At 37.1% G+C, this 21,745-nt stretch overlaps 1 protein-coding gene across 15 annotated transcripts in view; it reads right to left on the reverse strand.

Moving 5' to 3' along the window:
- TRDN (triadin) overlaps positions 1-21,745 on the reverse strand; it is a 239,830-nt gene that overhangs the window by 174,916 nt on the left and 43,169 nt on the right. For all 15 annotated transcript variants that reach the window (XM_076333512.1, XM_076333516.1, XM_076333514.1 and 12 more), the window contains 3 exons: positions 19,685-19,822; positions 17,764-17,790; positions 2,662-2,712 (listed from right to left, as the gene is read on the reverse strand). In XM_076333512.1, the coding sequence (XP_076189627.1) occupies positions 2,662-2,712; positions 17,764-17,790; positions 19,685-19,822 (216 nt within the window). The remainder of the gene's footprint in view (positions 1-2,661; positions 2,713-17,763; positions 17,791-19,684; positions 19,823-21,745) is intronic.

Consider the following 21,745-nt stretch of genomic DNA (forward strand, 5'->3'; position numbering starts at 1 on the left):
TCTCTGTGATTTAATCTATGGCTGTCAGAGGTAGCATTTCATCATCACATGGTCTTCTTCCATCCCTCACTCCGACAGCAATGTATTAGTGAAGTGTATTTGGGAAAAGCCACACAGTAGATCATGCCTTTTCCCACACCTTCCCAATGCCTGTTGTAATCAGAGATATTTCCCAGAAATGCAGGACAATTCATTTCACTGCTAATGTCAGTTTTTCATAAAAAACAGAAATGATCGGTCCATTTGGATTATCATTGGACCTTCCATTAGACAGAAATTGTATACTTATCTATACCTTTACCTCAATACATTTTATTATTGTTCTTCCACGTTGCCAAAGTATTGCATAGTTACCCCTTATTCATTGATAGCAACAGCAGTAACAAGTGTAACACCTACTTCTTAAACAGCCTTCAGCAACAGCTCAGAGTCTTGCAAAGTCTGTGTATGTCACAAGAGGACAGACTCACAGGACAGCTGTCCCAGGCTGAGCCAGCTCCGTCCCTCAGCTCTCCCCTCGGGACAACTGCTCCAGCCCTCGCCATTGCAGTGGCCCCACACTGAACTCGCCCCAGTTTATGGAGGGCTTTCCTGAACTGGGAGGCCCAGAACTGGACGCAGTATCTAGATGTGGTCTTGTGAGAGCTGAGCACAGGGGCATAATTAATCCCTTACCTCCACTGACCGGCCGAGCTCCTGCTCATACAGTCTAGGGTGCTGTTGGCCCTTGTGAAAGTACTAATACATCAAATACCAAATTGGAAAGACCCTATTTTGTAGTGAATTTGTGCTTATGTGTACATGTAATCGCGAAATAATTTAATTTCAGTGCTCTTAAGCATGAACAAATGCTTTGTTGAATCATTTCTCAGAGTATTTCTTCTTTTCAGGATTAAATTGACTAAGTACAATAATTGAAATGGACTTTTTTACTAGTAGTTTATAAAAATATTTAATTAAAAGCGAATTTTAGGGCACAAGTTTGGCTGGCTCTTAATACTGTAAAAATATTTCTTATAATTTCATCCACTTCCATCAGGGACGTCCATTCATTGTATCTGTTCCTGCTATTTTGGTACAATCTTTTCAAAATGAAGCTTATGGATGGAACTCCCCTGTAAATCTTGACACTTGGGTTCAGGGGGTTTGACTATTCAAAAATATACTTAAAATTATTTTTAAAACGCTAATGTCCCCATATTTTTGGGTGGGAGACTGAAATTTGTTTGGGGTGTTTGCCTCTATTAAAAACATTCACTTTACCTCTAGATTTTTTGTATTAAACCCAATAAAATATTGTATTTGCCATGCTTCCTGGAGGTACTTTAGAAGGTAACAGTAAAATTCCCTAAAGATTCATGCCTTTATCATGCTCTAGCTTGAGGCCAGACAGAATGTTTTCTTGTAATTGTTCCTCCTACACACAAGATACATTTTTGAGACTAAATATGAAAACTAAAAATAGAAAAAAAAAATTGTCCTGTGTTTCAGTAAGTGATTGTATAATTAAAGACTGCATTATCAGGCACATGCATAAAGGCACTTAACTAATGACACCTGAATGTTTTTTTTTCTGGCATCTTATAACTTCTTAGTAATCATTTCTGCAACGTTAATGTTCTTCTATGTAAAGCAATGCACTTTTGTACAGATGAAACGGTACACAAGAGGCTGTTTTGGTCAAAGCTGCAACTTCATTTGTGTTTTTAGAATACTGTGCTTGAAAAGACCTTAACTGAGATCCCTTGCTAATGGATCTGAGTTCATTATTGTCTGGCTAGCTCACTGATAGCCTAAAAAAATCATTTTAATACAACATGATTTATTAAGTAGTTGGGAAGCAGTTCTAGGCACTCCAGATGACCCTGATTAGGACAGAACTGGAAAGCTATCACTAGACCTGTAAAATACTATAAAAACATGTAAAGAATATATAGAGAAATGAATATAAGTGTGTGAGGGAGGATGTATGTACATACACACTCTTTAATAAGCTTCCTTCTCGCTTTCTCCTGCCATTACTAAGCACAGCACTGGTGCATCAGAGAGATGCTCATCAAATTTTATGTGGCCTAACCTTTACAGAGGAGGCTTTCTTAGGCAAAAGATCTGCACATATCCCAGGAAATGTCTTTGTTTACATGACCTCTGAAAACCAGTACAAACCAGTTCCATTGTGGATTTTTGGAAAGTGCCAGTGAGAGAAGATTAAAGACTGAAAAAGAGTAGGTTCTTAAAATGGAGGCTTTTCTTATCTCTGATACACACCTGGCTCACTGTTAACTATGACTTCCTAACTTGGATGGCACCCACCAGCCTGTAAATTTGCTTTCTTCCTTGCCCAACACACTTCACGCCTTTTGCACCAGAGGAAGTTCATCAGCACTCTACTTTCTTGCACCTTTGCTACAAAGAAGATTCCTGGATAAGTTTGGGCAGGAGAATCTTATTATGAAGGTGCATTTACAATATAGCCACGCAAACATACAATTACACTATTTGTTAATGATAAGGTATACATGAATTTTTGGTCATTTACAGTCTGTGCCAACTGATCTTTGAAGGCTTCTATAATACAACAATGGCAACATGTGCAGTTAACAAATACACTGTACATTACATACATATATGTAGGTAAACAGACAGAAAAAATAAAGTTACCCTTTGGTGGTGTTCGTTTTTCATGTCTCTCCGGTTTCTCTTTATGAATTTCTGAAAACAATGCAATGTAGAGTTATCAATATTAAAATAATTTTCACACATGAAAAGATCAGATGCATTCTCGTAATAAAAATAACTAAGTTCTTGAAATATTATAGCAGAGCCATGGCTTTATCATCTGCATATTCAGAATTATATACAATAAAATTCAATTTTTTATATATATACACACAGAGAATATATATGGACAAAAATCATAACATTGAGTGACTTTAGTAATTATTCTGTTTTAAGTTGAGCAATACAGCTACTTTTAAAGTCAAGAATAGGTTTTGCTGATCTGCAACAGCTATACAGTAACGTGTGTTGGTCATGAATCAGAAAAAACATGCTTTTACTAAACATTTTTCTGTATGTACCTTGAGTTGTTTATCAGGATTAGTATTTTATGTTTTCTAAATTACCTTTGGAAGGAAAAATGTTCTTTTTACTACATATTCTAGATTTCGTAAAGCTCAAATGCTCAATTGGTAGCTCCAACACACAATAAAAGGTAGACTCAACGCTGTATACAAATTACAGAGATAAAAGTTCCCAGGTTAGGGATCGTAGTCTCGGAGAACGACTCATTTTAATCACGCTGTATACCAACACACCGAGAACTGCCTTGTTAGAAGAGGAAGTGGTACAGTATTTACTTGCCCTTGGTATGCCATCTCTTTCGAATAAAATTCCTCACCTGTGACACTGATATTAAATGACTGCTATATACCGCTGTAACTGATTTTTTCCTACTGTCCGTATTGTGTCCAAACCAGGATAATATCAAAAATTTGAGAAAAAGCAAACAAGAATTAAATCAAGGTTGCATAGCACTGTTTGCATACAGTGGTGGAAATTTAAAGGCTGTTTATTATAGGTGCGCAATAAAGTCATTAAGACTATACAGAGTGTCTGGTTTATGGTACTGTGCATATATTTCCTGCAGTAGGAAACTGGTATAAAATACTGGATCAAATTCATCTTTGACAAAAGCACATACAAATCTCACTAGACTTTATGGGAGGTGCCTCCTTGTATTTTAGGGTAAGATTTGGTCTGCAGGGTCTAAATAACAAGAACACTGACCCCAAAATTAATCCAACAGAGAAAAAGTTATGCATATTACATCTCAACTCTAAGGAGCTACTAATGCCTACTGAAGACAACTGAAATCTTCCACTTATACCCTTAGTTATTTGCTCAGGTTGTAACAGGATGCACATGGCCAAAGAGATACAGTAGAAAATGGTATTTTCCCTTCCCAAGACTCTGATTTTTGCATAGGTTGTTGAAAATAAATACAGAATTATTTTATTGGATAGTATTTGCATCTGAAATAATGATTGTGTCTGGTTTGCAAGAAACATAACTATTCTATGGCATCAGCCTATGTTGTCTTCAGATAGAGAGAACATTATTTCATGGAGATAAAGGGTAACAAAGACCAAAATACGTATCACTGCTAGCCACTTATGTATGGCAGAATAACTAAGCTAGTTATACAATGTCATTAAGCTAAAAGGACTTTTTATTCAGTTTTCATCTCGTTCTTTGCAGCCTGGGCGTGTAGTTCATTTGTTGGTCTATAAAACTCAAAGGTTCTGATCAGGAAGAAATCATGCCATATTGATTTACTGTGTTTCAGCTGAGCTTGCATTATTTTTCTTTCTGCAACTATGTGAGGATTTTTTTTGCTATCAACTGAGAGAATCCAGTTGCTGGATTTTCAAACTTTTCCCACCTAAAAGGACGCATAAACTAATTTAGGTAGCATACGTGGTAGGAATGGTGCAAGACAAGAACAGTCAGAGGATTCCTGCCTGATTCTGAGCACATCTGAGCGGTTCTCCATGCTGCTGCTCCAGACTGCCTCCAAACCCTGACTTAGTGCATTTAAAGAAAGCTGAGTCACTTCCTCTGCATTGCAATATACGGTAGAGACATATCTCACCCAGCTCAAGAGGTCATCCTACACACAGATACGAATATGGACCACTAAGTGATAAATCACATTCTTCAGGCAGAGTCACATACAGGGACACATATTCCTTACTTGCCTTAAGATGCCTCAGCTCTGGTGGGTTCCCACAACCTATTATGTGTCTCACTACAGAAAATAGGCCTCTTTTTCTTGAAAAAATAAGTATAAATCTTTGTTATTTCAAAAAAAGCCTTTTTAAAATTACCGTGGTTTTAGGGAATTTCTTATTGGTAGTTTGACTGCAAAATATATATGGAGCAATGACTGTCGAGCTGGCCATCTAAATCAGCCTCACACTGTATTAGTGGTGAAGCTTACTTGACACAACTGCTTCAGTAAGGTACACGAAAAGATACTTTCTAAACAGCAGCACTGAGAATCTCATCTAACTTGCTGCTACAATTCGGAAACCACACATCACAAACACCCCTACACAAATTCCTTGTTGTGAAATATATCTTCATAATACATAAGTGTGTGTATATATATTTTTATATAGTGCAAAATGGGCCATCATTAAGATCTCTTCACAAGCTCCCCATTATAGTTTGAACCATCATAAAAAATTGCAGCCTGGAACACATCAATTCTGATACATTACAACCTAAATTTTCCCAGCACAAATAAATCTAATCTCAATATATGCTGATCTTGATCAATTTACAAGGCAGAAAATAGTGACTCTTTACTAACTCCAAAATATTTAAAATAAGGAAACACATTAGATTATTGGAGATTTTTTTTCTGTTCTGAGAGTTTTGTTACTCTCTGCTTCATCTTTTATGACAAATAGCTTTAATTTTCTAGTAATCATATCATATCTTATTGCTGAGTTGACAAAGCGGCTGTAATATCATAGAAGACTTACATGGCCAGTTTAAAGCATGTAATTTATCTCTATCAATGTGACACATTGTTAATAAATCCTAAATATTATGAATTCATGTTTAGAAAAATGACAGAATCAAGCAGCAGCAAGGATAATCTTTGTCACCACGGCAACCATCCTGATTCTTTATGAGATGACAGCACGGTTTATTAAATTATTGTAAGGGAGTATGTATTTTAAAAGCTGTATTTCATTGTTTGTTTTCTTCAGTTATCAAGCAGACATGAAGAATTATCTTTCCCCTTGAGTTTCTTGGGTTTTGAATGGATAAGTACTTTATTTCCTTAAATATGGATACTGCTTGACACTGACTTCTCTAGACCTCGGGTCTTGTGCAGATATACAGAACATGCAGGGTGATTATTTTAAATAACTCCAAGAAGGGAAGCTAGTAGTCTCCTCACTGACCATTTCAAGATGCTGAAAGGAGATATATTAGACTATATTGTTAGCAGGCCATTATATCTATGTACTGTTGACCCAAAGCAGGCCCTCACCATCAGCTGAGGATCAGTATCACAGGCAGCTTTACTGAAAATCACTGCTGAACATGCAGTTTGGGCATTAGCTTCCCCCACCTCTCACCCAGCTAATTTTCATTAACAGCATTTCACAGTGTCTAATGACAGCCCGGCACTGGCTGCGCACTACGAAGCCCCAGGTCCAGGAAGACCAGGGTGGGAGAAAGAGAAAAAAATTACAGTCTCCTGAATCCGTGTGAGCTAGCGGTGCAGCACTTGCAGATTTACATCAGCGTAAATGAAGAGCACAACGCCTCATGGTAGGGCACGAGGAGATTCTCCTGGATCCTGAGACAGAGTTCCCTTCTTCGTCTGCTCTCAGGTTTCTGATTTTGATTTTTTATTATCTCTTTTTTTAACATAGTAAAATATATAGCATTATTCTTAGCTTTTTTTTTTGTATTGTATTATGATAGCACCTATGGGCCTCAGCCCACATGAATTGTTTTAGGTACCGCATGGAGTTATAACACAATATAATATCCCATCTCTGTAAAGCAGGAGTTCAAACTTTAAGAGGGCTACATTTCTTCTCTTCGTGAGAAAGCACAGCCCTGCAACTTGCTTCATTAGAGGATGAAGTGGTGAGTAGCAATCTGGCATTGCTAAAACAGCTCCTAGATCTCACCCTCTGCTGAGTTTCCATCTTACAGATGAAATATACCTTAAAAAACCCAACCAATCAAATAAAAAATGTCAGTGATATGAGAGGCAAAGTGAGGAAAAAAGGGATTATCGTCCCCATCTGAAACACAAAAATACTTCACCCAAGGTAACCCAGAAAGTCAGCAAAAGAACTGGGAATGTCACTCTGATCCCTGACATTCAATATTATCCCCTCATGCTTAAAGCCATCCTTTTTCTACTTAAACAGTGTAGTGAGGATGGAACATAGGTTTAATGTATGTCCTGTTTTAAAGGTATAATTGAACAGATGGAATTTCACTTGAAATGGTAATACATTGTTCTTTCCAAGCAAATTTTACCAGTTGGTCATCTTTTCCGTAATCTCTTACAAGTAACACAGCGATAGACACCTTCAGTGCTTTGACATTCTTTCTCTTATAAATATCTAAGTGTGAAAAGGAAAACTAGTCCTATTCAGAGTCCCGGTGAACCAGAGGTTAATAATTTGCTTTTGAACAGTCAAAATGCTTACAGCTATTGCCAGCAATTTAATGGGGCTACATCCTTGCTAGTTTATCAAGTCTAATTGGTAGCAGGCAGCTGATTATCCTGAAGAGTTGGTGGAAATAGATACCGAGGGCAAGGCAAGAGTGAGTGGTGTTAAGAGCCTTAGAAGATGAGAGGGATGTCATTTCTAATGTGTTTCTAGATGCTGTCTGTATGAAGAATTGTAGTAAACTCTCTTGCTGCCGGTATCCTCAGGAGAAATTTGCAATTGTGCAGCTGATGTCTATTTTTAATCTAGATAGTACCAGCTGGTGAGGGTGACAGTTATCCTTGTGGGGCTAGGAGGAGAATAAAGGAATTTGTGCATTAGAGAAACTTCCAGCTAACTACTAATACATCATGTAGCTGTACTCTAGAGGAAAAAAAACTAATTTTGCAACAGGGAAAAACCACAGGAGAAAAAAAAAAGAACAGGGAATTTTTAATTGGAAAATTAAATTGGTGTATTATGCCTATATCCAGGAACCGAAGACAGTGTAACAGAAGGCTTTCAGTACCAACATTCAGTGTTGGAAAGTCTGAGTGACACATATGACTAATTTAGTTGACTTCCCTTTTAGCTTACTAGTAGCACAGTCTTATCCCCAGTGTTTTCTTAGATCTCGCCCTGTTCTGAGGATTGATAGCAACTTCAGGTTGGGGTACAGAACAGATTTTCCTGAAGTCATGTGTTTAAGGTCTTTCTTGAAAATGTGACAGGAGATGAATCGCCTCTTACTGATGAAAATGCTGAATGGTTTGTGTGCTCAACTACTGTGTGAGATACCAGGCCACAGTGCCTCTTAAATATGGTTTCAGAATTGTTTATCCATCTCTTTGGAAATCACAACTACAGTTTAGAGTGAGAAAGAGGGTTTCTTTTTTGTTTTCTTTTTTCTTTCACATTTTGCAGAATTATACAGTGTCTCTTTCATTTGCTGTATAAGACTACTTTTGACAGAGGTCACAGAAGACCATTTCCCATTCTTCTTGGTGAAAACCCTCTGCTCTGGTGTATATTTACCCAAAACAACATGTTGTCCTAAACTGTAAACATTGCTGTGAAATGACGTTGATTGGTCCTACACCTATTCAGCAAAGCTCGGCTACTTCACCTTAGTTGCCTCTATTCCCTCCACTGGATACTTTGTTTGGCATCACTAAACAGCTATTTGAGATACAGAGAACATGACCCTCAAATATTTCTGAACAATTTACCTGTCTTGAGTAGCATACAGCTAACAAGTAGGCTTCATGTTCCCCAAGAATACAGGGATTTAACATGGCCTTCCAGATATATGTTAAGCCTTCTTTATAATGCCGGAACAGGACAAAATAAATAGATTAGATTCCAGTTCAACAGATATTCAATTGTTTCCATGCTATTGTAGTTTCACTAGCCTATTATAGAAATTCTCTGTAGATGACCTGCTGACATCTTCATCATCATGCTGAGGAGTGCTTTGATTCCAGGGTGATATTTTATCTTATTTTTATTTTTACAAGACTATACAGTGAAGGAGATGCTTTGCAAGGAAGGCATTTTCAGAAGAGCGTGCATGTTATTTTCATAACAGCAAAACATCCCAGCCCATGTAAAGATTTTATTATAAGCCACTCTTTCATAATCTCCAACTTTCTAAACTGAACTTATTCCACTCCTCCTTTTCTCATTATGTTAAAAGCAACTAAATATGTACATATTTTTCCATATTGCTACGTTTGAAATAGTATTCCTTGTGCTACAGAATAAAAAAGCTTTAGCAATTAATGGTGGGTAGAAGTGTATCACTATATTACTATGTACTTATTAAAACAGTTTTATCACAAAATCACTGATTGGTGTCATTGACCTTTCCCCTTTGTTTTTATATGTTTAGGCATTTTCATATATCTACCAGGGCTGCCTAAAAATGTAATCCCGCAAACTCTGTCGATACAAAATTGTCTTTTAGAAAAATAGGAAAATGTTTATTTTTCCTGAAAAGCTGAGATGAGAGGGAAAGTTTGATAGAAGTCCCCAAGGCTGGAGTATCAGCTGTAAATATGGGAGCTGTTACATAGTTCTCTTAAGATTTGTTTCTTTGAGATAAATCCAAAAGTTGTACTACATCCTCCACCAAAAAAAAAAGGAAATGGTTGTGGCTAGTTCCAGCTTGAAATCCTTAGTTTACCAAGGCAAATGGAACTTGACACAGTGCACAACCATTTATTTTCCTTTCTTTCTAAAGCCCAACTGGTTTTATGTTTTGGGTTTTCTTTTCCCTCTGGTAAGGTTTCCATTTACAGCAGAAAAACAATATCTTAAGAGAAAGGTTTTTAAGGGGAGGAGGGTACTTGCAATTATCTTTGACTAATTATCCTGTAAGCAGCATTGGCATCCTTCAGGAAGACCATGCTCAGACTGTTTTATATGGAGGAATTTTAATGACTGGGCTTTTGAAAGGATTAAAAGTGGAACGTATTAAAAGAGCTTCAACCCTACATACTTTTTACCTAAAAGTAATTTTTGTTCCAAGTATATAAATATGTTAAGACTGTTTTTTTCATTCCCAGACTGCAGTTCTGTACCTTGGTTCTGAAATGTAAAAGGAATGCTAATTACACTTTGATTAAAAAACAACAACAAAAAATAACCACAAAAAAAACCCCAACCCAAACAAATCAGAGAAAGAGCCATGGTTTTTCTTTTCTTTCTGTGGAAAGTAAAATTGTCTTGACATGTTTCTCTTTATGGATTCCAGCCTGCAAAGATGTTATTGGACCAGTTTTAAATTATGTTTTTCATAATCAATTTTATCAGAGTCTGCATTTAATTTAACGTAATTTTATGCAGACAAGAATTGTAGATCTCTAAGTAGAGCAAAATGATATATACGGTAATATGTAAAATCTCTAATCTTGATTAGCATCAAAGAATTCTTTTCCCATATAAATCTATTCCGTAGGGTTTTTTTGTGAAAGGAGGAAAAAATAGCAAAAAGAAATCACAAGACTAACCACAGTTCCTCTGCTCAGCTTTAAAAAATGTCAACTCTGCAGATCCTACCTTAATGTATTAGTCTGCAAATATATATTCCTATAAATTCAACCACTTCTAGATCCGGTTAATTTTTTTTTAGGGGCCTGACATGCAGAAAGATACTATTTCTGTGGGTCATGAGAATGGGGTTCCACTTGCTATATCCTCTCCTTGGCACAGTTCTCTCAGAAACATGCAGGATCCCCAATTTTGGTGCTGTAGGTTTAACTGAATTTTGGATGACCCTCTTACTTACCAGGTCAGACATTTACTCTTTCTCAGGCACAGCAGGCTCCCAGCCATGGGGGGCATCTGCCTAACACTCCCCTCTTCTCTTAGAGTGAGAACCTCCCCAGTGCTCTACTGCCGGGGCACAAATGAAGATTTCCACCGAGAGAACATGGATAGCTTCGTTTAAGGTTTTCCCTGATTTAAAAGGATAGCTTAAACAGCTGCAAACCTCTGTGCTGCTACACTTCTGCCCAGGATTCCTACTAGCCTTGTGGCTCAAAGTTCTCTCTGTATCTTTCAAAAGATAGCTGGCAAGTTTGGATTAAAATGTTTCAACTCAAGTTGAAACCCAATCACTATTCTTCAATAGGCAAAAGAACTATAATTGAACATCCCCATTCCCTAGTGGTATACAGTTTTGTTTCACCTGGATAATATGGAAAATATTTTCTTTACATTATAAAATGCTATTTTATAGGGGATATTCTATTACTGTATTGATCAGAGTAAGTAAAACAAGATGAGATTTTTAAAAGAACGTTAATAACAGAAATGGATGCCACAAAAATGCAAAATGCAAAAAATACATATCTGGAAAAGCAGTTTAACATCTAAGAATTGAATCAATTAATGATTTTCATCTTTTAACACAGGGTGTACTTTACACAAAGATATGCAAAATGTTTTGTAGTAAAGTGTAGCCTAGGGACACAGTGAAAGCCTTTTAGAGAGATCTATAATAGCAGCTCATACACAGAAAAGTGAACATTACCATATAGCAACATAAAAGAAACTGAATTCAGAAGGCATTACCGGTACAAATAGACATATACTTTAGGAATGAATGGAGCTGCATAATTAATTTCTAAGACATACATATAACAACCACACTGGCAACTCAGTTTTCAGGTTGCATATATGGTATTCTGCATTTCTTTTCTCTAGTCCATTTCCAAATTTTTGGTTGGAAACTGTTTTCTGAACATGAATGTTACCTCCAGAAAACCCACTTGTTTTCGTTATTTTTCCAGATTTGTTACTGTATAACAAAAGGACTTCTAAATGATAAAAGACGATGTTCTAATTTCAGTATTCTGCCCAGAAATAAAGTTGGTTGCCATGTTAACTAGCAATGTGAATTTTTCCAGATACTCTTCTGATATAAACTATAGTAATAACAAATGATTATTTATATATAACTTATAGTTATTTTAAACTTTAGAAAACCCTTTTAGTAAAGAATTTTAAATGCAAGAATCTTAATAGGCACCTGTTGGCATTTTAAACATCCTAAGGTACTCTGGTATTCACCAGCTACCCTGTAAGGGTGCACTTCTCCCATAGGTCCTGTGTCATTTCTGTCAGTCCCATGCTACGTCTAAGGTACTGTGTGGTATCTAAAATGGCACTAGTCAGCTATGTTTATTCACCTGAATCCTGCCCTCCATGTTTCTAGTGTGGGAAAAGGTTGTTGCTCAACAATACTAAGTTAAAAGTAAAATTTTCTAATGTATCCAGGACTTTGTTAAGATAACAGATGAGTGGGACTACTTACTGTGGGAATTTAGGAAAGAAAAATGTCTTTTTCAAAATATTGTTATGAAACCTAACTGGTTCCAGCAACTAACTGCCATGGTGGTTTTGCTCCCTAATGTTAATGTACGTACTGCCTGTAGCCTTGGGATCATAGAAAGTGGTAGATGGATTACAGCCGCGCAAGGACTGTGTCCCTGTTGAACTCAGTGACACCACGGTTCAGGGAGTCCCTGACTGGGGCAAAGTCTAGAGTATGGAGAACTGTTCTGGGAAATTATCACTATATTTTTAACATTTCTTATACACTTCCTGAGGCATTTGCTTTGGTCACTCTTGGGCAGCAATAAGGACTTCTGTCCTATCCACTGGGTGAGCTGGACTTCTGCTCTGATCATATGTAACCATTCTTATGTACTTAACAGATAAAAACAATCTGATGCACATTATAAATTGTAGGACTAAAACCTTAAATATTTGTCAGTATGTTTTTCTCTACCCTGTTTGAATACCCAAACTAGTTCTTTTTAGGCTTATACAGGCCATAATATCAAACCCACTTTCAAACCCAAATTAGCAAATCCCCTACCAGTCTTCTCCAAGCAGCTTGCTTCTACCTCTCCCCTTTCCCAGGCAAAGCTGTCGTAGATGTTTGCTTGATAACTCTTAAAAGGAGATGTAGGAAATAGTCTGGTTTGAGAACTTTTCCTTTCAGGAACACTTTGTTTGTTGTTGTTAGCTCAGATTAATACCCAGATCTGAACAAACAAATAGTTTGTGCTGAATAAATTCTGACTGTCTTAACCTTGGGGTGGAGAGGGGGTTAATGGGAATGAGTGTCTGGAGTCAGGTCTGGGGGAACTGCACCTTGGCCAGAGCTGCTGAGGGTAAGTCAGCGTAACCGACTGTACCCTTAGAAGCTGCCATGTCTTTTAAGAAGAGCATGATTCTTATGTCTTCAGCATATTAATAACCAGCCTAATACTCAGGCAACCATATTCTCATTCGAACTGAACACAGAAGGATAAGGTGCTTTGCTGAAAAGTTTATTTGTAATCAGCAAAGTTTCTTGCAACCTGTAACAGTAATTTCTGTTGTTTGTGGCTTCTTGTTTTAATCTATGATTTGTTAACTGCATTTTTCTAAAAAAAGAGTTTTATAGCCAAATAAGGAGAATAGGATCATTTCATATAACTATTTCATATATCTTTCTATTTCATATGTAGGCTAACTCACAGAAATGTAAAGACCCATCTCTACTTCAAGGAAATCAAGTTTCTTTTGATTTTTTGTATAGAATAATCTTATGCCAATAAAAAACTATTTGGTAATACAGAGATGGTAACAGTGCCATGATGGTGCTTTATTTCTTACTTTGCTTTCTAAGTTCATTGTATTTATTGAAATGAAAATTACTTACAAAGTGACGTGTGTGTGTGTGTGTGTGTGTGAAAGAGTTCAAGAGAGAGCAAGAGAAAGAGATAGACAGAGAGACAAGGAGAGGATTTAATCTAAGCCCAAATATAAAATCAAGGAAGGATATCTTACAAAAACAATTTACTAAGCTTCAAAGTATAAAGCAAAAAAAAAAAAAAAAATTCTGACCTTAGAATCTTTTTCAAAGGCTTCCAACAACTTACTCCTAAGACCACATACCAGATTAATGTTTTCCAGCCAGAATGCATTGGCTGTTTTGAAGAAGAAGATGCTACTTTAACATACAAAAATCACTGCTACATGTGCACAGCTTTTCAGGGGTACCCTGGCTAGCTAAATGAGGAATCCATGTTCAGATTTTAAATTTTCAGTTACCCATATGTAAACTGGAGTGAAGTTCCAGAACAGTTTAATAATGACATTTTTAGCCATGGATGACAATGCTGAAGTGTCTGCACTTGCCTATATTTTACAGATCATTATTTCCAATTTTGTGCACCAGGTTTCCCAGCTCTTCTCCAAACTCACAACTGATGCCAGTAACGTCCACCAAAAAATAATAATTTCTCTCTTTTTCTATAACAATAATTTCTAGTAAAAAAGACCAAAACATGAGAAAACATACAGTTGTCAAATAATTGTATTTGTCTCTAAAGGTTAAACTAACCCTGAAAAAATGAACAAGAATATCAGTCATAACCATTGTTCTGAAAGAAATGAAGCCAAAACCATATTAAGCCTGCAAGAAACTGCTATTAGGCTTCTCAATATCCTTTGTGAAAATGCTCTGCAGTTTTAGCATGTTGAGAATATGCATTGTTAAAGACTGCAAAGTCCTCTGCAGAATAATCTTTCACTACCTCCACTGAAGAACAATTTTTTTTCTGGACACTATCAAATGTTCACTCTTTTCCAATTATTAAAGATAAATATTAGTGATAAGACTTGGACTGGTAAAAATAATTGAAATAAAAAAGGCACTCGAAAGGCATTTTCATCCTTTCTAAAGGATTCTGAAACTGATATTATTCCTGTTGCATGTGCAAGCCCATTGTCATTATTGTACTTTTATTATCTTTGCTTTCAATTTACATCTCTAGGAAGGTGATCTTTGCTGGTTTTGGGCTCGTAATTATCACTACACTTTTCTCTGCTTCCTTCATCACTACACAGTGTCCTTACCACTCGCCTTGAATTTTTTTCAATATGTAATTGTATTGTGGTACCAGCAATCTTATTTTTTCAGCTACTATATTCTATTATAAAGTAAATTTTGTGATAACATTTTAGCATTCATAAAATCTGCTAGTCAACAAAGCAAAAGATTGAAGGCTTGTCCATACACCAAAAATAAGTATGGAGATTTTTCAAAAACTCTCAGGCTATTCATCCACAATAACTGTGGGTTAGATCCAACACAAATACTTAAAAATCAGATGCAGCAATCATAATGCACATTTCCAGAGTGAAATTTGAGAAAGGCTTCCTCTAAATATGTGCAAAAAGTCAAACCGTTCATCTTCTGGAGACAGCAGTAGTGTACTGCACAATCTCACTGGGTCATTTTTTTGTTTAGGATGTTCAAATGTCAGAAGCACAAGAAGAGCCACCTAAAGAAAGATCATTCACAAAGCTATAGATGACAATGCTGTGCAGAGTGGAAGGGACTTTGATATAGAAATGGTCCTTTATATGAAAACAGAGAATACTCCATAACCTAAAAATTTGGTTCTGATTTTGTGGATCTAACTACTAATATTTTGATACCCAAAAAGTCTCCAAATTAATTTGTATAACTGGTCCTCCTTTGGGTCCAGCCGTTACAGCAGTCAGATGGGAAAAATCACAGATGCAATGTCTTGTTTTGCTTTAGAAAGCTTTTCTTCTGGAACTCTTATTTCTGGACCATAGACATGACAGCACACGTTAGTTAGGAAGAGAGACTCAAAGAGATGTGCACCTTGTGCTCAGAGGAACAGATTGTGATGCCTGTGAGAGTGCTACCTGCATGAGCTCATCTGAACCCTCACCTCACCTCCAAGGGCTTTGCCTTCTGCGCTCATGGGCTTTAGCCCTGGGAGCGAATTTCACTGCACCTAACTAGAAAAGCTGTTGACTCTAGACTTTATCACAGAGCTCTCAGAAAACTTCTATATGGGCTTAGACTCAGGCAATTCAGCTCCTTCATGTTTACACAATTATAAGAGAAGTCTGCAAAGAGAGATAGTAACAGCTCTGAGGAGCTCACAGCTGCCCGTCACTGAGCAGACATGCACAATACTCTGCACTGGCCTTTCAAAGGGACTGGTGGCTTCAGGCCACATATGTTGTATTTCTGTAGCCCAGAAAAGGAGGTGACAAAATGGAGTATAATCAAGGCCAGATCCTAGCTGCCAGGATGAAATGGAGACCTCCAATCATCTGGAGATGATAACAAGTTATTTGAGGATGTTGCTATGTGAAAGCTTATGGTTAGACCCAGAAAGGGTCTTAGACCACTCTTTTCATCAGTCCTAGTCAAGAAACAGCTTGTTGCAGGGAGACAAGGATGCGACTCCTTATCCTCTGAAAGATGAAGGGAAAGATCTTGAGCGCACATCCAGGAAGTGGAAAACCCCTATCAAAATCTGTTTCATAGCTCAGGCAGATGAAGCGTGTTTGAATTTGGGCCCTTTCACATCTGTGTGTATGAGTTATCCTGTAAGATACCAACTCCAGAGGAATCACCAGCTCCTTGTCCATTTCCTTCACCCCAAAGATAAAAGACTTTCTCAGGCATTTGTCTCCAGAGCAGGGTTGTGAGTTTCGAATACTGAGAAAAAAATTTCAAGCTGGCAGTTAGATATTCAGCTCCTTGGATGGAGGACTTTTAGGTCCAATCCATCTGGATTGGCCTTTCCAACTGACTAATTTAAGCAGCTTCCAGTTTATTTTGAAGGCTTCTCTGAATTTTATTTCTACAACCTAGAGTCCCAATGCAAAGTGTAAGGCATGAGTATGTCACTGATTTTCAAAGATGCAGGCTGAGCATGGTGTTGTCCGTAACGTTTTTATGGATTAAGCCTTCCTAGCAGTGAAGTACCTCCACAGTAGTCCCAATCTGGTCAGCTACACTGGCCCGTGGTGAGTAGACACCTTCCACCCTCGTACCCAGCATCTCTGCCAGCAACGTGCTACAGCTTCAGATTCTTTGCACCCATTGTAAAACTAACAATGCATTTCTCTCATTGGGAGAAGAGACAGGGCAATGCTGAGCCCTTTTGAGATTCTTACCAATGGAGTAAAGAGGTGAAATGTTTTCCTACACTGTCTATAAATTTTCTTCAGTCCTAACATGAAGGATCATCCATAGAAAGATGAATGGTCCTGGTCTTCAAGCCTATTCATTCCTTGGATGTCCTATTGAGACTTACAAAATGTGTCATTAAATAGAAGCCCGATTCAGTTCCAATTAACTTCAGAGAAAACTAGATTGTAATCTCAGCACCAACTGGGGTGATAGATTCTTCAATATGGCCATTTACCTATTGAGAATTTGATGGATACCAAATTCAGATCACATGGGGCTGGTTACACATTTTGTTATTATCAAGCTGTGCTCAATTTAGAGAAAAAAATACATCCTACTTTTGAAAAACTTTACATCCTATCACCGACATCTCAAGCCTTCTAATACATTTTCGTTTTGATTTAATAGAAGTTGAACTTAAGTTTTATGTTTCAGCATAAAAATTTTCATGTCTGAAAAGATTTATATTATAAATCCTACTTGCTTCACTTGTCTGCTCTAAATATTCAATGATAACTAAGTAATTTTTTTCAGAAGATTCAGAAGTAGTCCTTATTTTAGGGTTCTGCATTGGCACAAGGTAAAACGTTTTTACAACACCTCACCATTATTTCTCACTAAATATGCTTTCTATATTATTATTTCTAAATATTATTTCTATCCAGACAGACACATAACTCATATTGGCATTAATAGGAGTCCCACATACAGGGCAAGGGTACAGATAATATTATTTCTGTAACTCTATTGTTTTTTTATGAACATTTTTCAGATTTTTTGGATAATAATGAAACAGTCAAGAATTCTCACAGAGCAGCAAGTATTATTACTCGAGTTTCTTATTTAATGATTTTGTTAAAGAACAACTTACATCGTTAGTAGACTGATATGTAGCAAATGGCAGAATCTATACCACAGATATACTAGTTAATTCTTAAAACGGTTGCAAAACATTTTCCCTCTATAGTAAGGCAACTGACCAACCTTTTTTCAGGGAAGGTTCCACTTCATCTAAACCAAGAGAAAAGAACAAACGTTAGAGAAGGGATATCATAATAAAAAAATTCATATTTTTTCTCACGTTGGCTCATTTTAATTTTTTTTTTTAAATCTATTCTTTATATGCTAAATGGCAAGCACTCTATTCTGAGATTTTGGATTTTTCATAACACATCTCTCTTACCATAGAGGTTTTCCTGGGTCTGGGGTGGATAAATTCAATGTGCAGTAGTAACCAAGGAAACGTTCAAATCTGTATTTGTGCTTCTGAATGTTAACTTGTGACTACAACTTACAGTTTGCTTGATTTTATGCATGTTTCCATGTTTTAAGAAAAGGCCCAGCGGTTCCATTTTAGCTCGAAATAATAAAGTGCATATGCAGGTTAGCAAGGTTGTAAATCTAGCAACACTTCCAGTGAAATCCAAGGCAAAAAATACTCAATCGCAGTGGAACTACGAGCATTTGTTTGCTGCAGTGTGTCACTCCACCTCCATGTGAGACATGGAATTTAAAGGATTGAGCCTGGACAACTGTGGCAAGTGTGCAGCCTCAGCTGCACTGATTGCAGCACACAATGGGCAGTGAGTTCACGTGGACTTACTTTTTGTGATATAATGCAGTAAGTTGCCTGCTGCCTTTTGACACTCCTGGTAGGTATTGATGAAATTCCACTGGGGCCAAAGACTGGGACTGAGGTTTCCAAACACTTCTTAGTGAGCATTTAGATCTTGAATTTTTGTATGTCAGGTATTTTATGACCTCTCCTACTTGCATTAACACTTATCTACTTGAGTATTTGAAGGCTTGCAGGTGTTTTGCGAGCTATGAAATGGTAAAAATGAACACTTTTCAAATTTTAGCAAGCTCTCCGTATTTCATCTTCTCTGTTTCTCAACCATGTGAGAGATTGTCTTTCTGCTAGTTGTAAATCATATCTCAGAATAGGATGCCCAGTTCACAGACTCACATGTAGCAGCCTATCTATTAGTATTCATATACGGTGCTCATATAAAAAGCTCATGCACACATTTGAAAGGTAGAAATTTGATAATATCTCAAGTTTCTGAACAAGTGGGTAGAAGTCAGTTTCAGTACATGCTGCTTTTTAATTATATTCTGGTACAGCCAAGTAGAATGTAAAATAAACTACTGTGAAATGAAGGTGTCACTCCTACACTCATCGCTTGTCAAAATGACCAATATGATGTGACGTGATGATCCACTACTGCTCTGCTCATACCAGGGAGCTACTTTTTTTATAACAGAAGGTTAGTTATTTCCAAACTTGAAATGTTAGCAATTTACTTTCATTTATCAGATGATGTCAGATGAAGAATGTTACTATAATGGCAGAACCATAATTTCTAGTAAACTGAATTATTTGCAATATGCCATCCAAAGTCCCCTTAGTTCAGCCAAAATGCTATTTTTTCTTTCCTTCCCCCCCCCCCCCCCCCAATATATTGTCCTGTCATCAATATATCAAATTAAAAAGTTCTAAGTTTCTTTGGTTTTGGCAGTCTATCTTATATATTTACCGGGGTTCTTTAGGTTCTTGCTGATGAAAAGAAAATAGCTATTGCCATTCTCTGCAATATCCTGATGCATATTTTGGTTGTGGCTTTGAAGTCTTGTATAAATTAATGCTCTTTGCTTCAAGATGTACTAATGGTAATATTTAATTCTGACAGCTTTTCTGTAATGGTACGTTAAACACGAGATGAAAGCTAACAAAGACACCAATTTACTGATTGGAATAGCCAGTAGATGCTTTATTAGCAACAATGTTCACTTTTCATTTTGTTTGACCTTCTTGTCTGTGAGGTTAAAAGCTGAGTAAGCCAACATAATGCATGTAAAACAGCAGTTAGAGCAGTTACAGAAGTCTTTACATTACAAATACCTTCATCACTGTCATCATCATCACTCCATACGATGTCAGACAGTAAAGAAATAAAGCCATAAAGCCAATCAGTGGATTCTTCCAATGTCTCATGAATGATTCTCAGTGGTTCTGTGCTGAGCTTGTTAACAGATCTTCCTGAGTGCAGAGTTTAAAACAAAAGCAGTTTGAAAAAAAAAAGGACTCCAGTGATTAAAGTTAATCTTCATTTTATGCAGGACTAATTATACTACCTCCTTTAACAGAAACAAAGATTGTGAATGTTAATTTTTAGTATTATTCAAGGGTTTGAGGACAGCTCTCCTTCCTGTGCAAGACAGGTATAAACTCTATCCTACTGTATTTGCTGTTCGCAGAGTGATTCAGTACCCAGTGGATAATTTGGTCTGATTCTGTGCTTCAAGTGCTCTTCTTCTGAGGCTTGGTTGGGCGAAGGATAAATACAGATTCGATTCTAGCTAATAGTCATCCTTTTACTTAATCTCTTCCTTTCAGCCCAGTATTTTTCTCTGGCCCAGGTCCTCTGCCTCTTGATGCCTGTTTAGGATTCACTGCCTGTGTCGCACTCCTCATGTCAAATCTCCCCTTGAGCCCCCTCCTTTACACAAGTCCTAGCTGAGGAAATTGCTGAGCCCTGGCTTAACCACACAGACAGGTCGTATCATCACCATGGAGTACATGTAAAGGATGGGAAGAAGAAAGCTATGTATACTTGGGCCAAAATAAACTTGAGTCCAGAATGAAGGGGAATGCAAAGTCCAAATTGTGACACAGAGACAGCTACTGTCAAACACATACTCCTGTGTATCTGGTTCTTCTCTTACAGTTTTTCTAGAGTTTCTTTCACATACACTTGTGCACATCTACATACTTAACTAGTTCTTGTCTTAGTGCTCCTGTAGGCAAGTAAGCTGGCAAACAAGCAAGCTGTGCAGTTTAATGTGCTCCACCTTCCTGGGACCTCTAATGGAAGTGAGGCCCCTGCTCCCTGCTGCATCCACACCCAGGGAGAGCAACCTTCGGTGGGTAATACAAGTATTCCCTTAAAGGCTTTTCCAATTGTGATTTCACCAGATTTCTCCCTACCCTGTTTATGCTGACATAGTATTTCAGAGGAACTTTCTGGCCTCTGACAGAGTATTTCTTCTGACCTTTCTCTCCAGTAGACTTTTATTTTCTTGAAATCTGTACCAAACACTGCTTAGGAAGAGGGACCGCTCTCATTCAGTCCATGTTACTGTCCACTGTACTTGAAATGGCAGACTGAATGATTGCCCTATCTGTGTGAAGCTTTCATACAAATGTAGACAATTGAAGGTAGATCATAAATACAATCTGAGACGTTGGCCTAGTCTTGTTCCTAGGAGTTTCAATAGAAATATATATACTGAATTTAACAGTGTCAAGATAGGAACCATATCTCTGTTTACCACTATCTTTCTGTATGCAAACATTTTAGTAGGAAGTTAAATACAAGTCTCTTCAGAACTACTTCTGGCTGCAGTGTTCTGACTCACAAGCCAAATCTTAGCAGTAATCAGAAGTAGTCTCACATGGACTTGCAGGTTGCAAAGACAGGCAAAGTGCAGGCTTGAAGCAGCTTCTTTGATGGCAGCAGTATGAACAGTTATTTTCTAAAAGTGCTGTAATGAAAGTTACTTTATTTGAAATATGAATGTATCACTAAATAATTCCTTTTATTTCTAATTAATTAATCTGAAACAGAAAAGACAAGGCTGATTTTCTATTATTTTGTATCTGCTTATTAATAATGTAGACCAAAGAAATATTTTGGTTAATGCTTTTTGGAGATTGTATTATATAGATATATGCTACTGAACAATCAGGCACATCAAATCAATTAATCGTGTGCCATGATGAAATGACATAATTGCAAAGAACTATTCATGATCTCTTCATTTAGTGTACTATTGTGTGCACTATTGTATTCAGAAAGATTGAGTAGTATAACAGGGAATATTTTCTTTGCTTATCACAAGGCATTTATTTATTTGCATTGGCCTCATGCATTGAGATGTAGAGATTTTATTTTTTCAACTG

Source organism: Aptenodytes patagonicus, chromosome 3 (genome assembly GCF_965638725.1).
Source record: "Aptenodytes patagonicus chromosome 3, bAptPat1.pri.cur, whole genome shotgun sequence".
Classification (NCBI taxonomy): domain Eukaryota; kingdom Metazoa; phylum Chordata; class Aves; order Sphenisciformes; family Spheniscidae; genus Aptenodytes; species Aptenodytes patagonicus.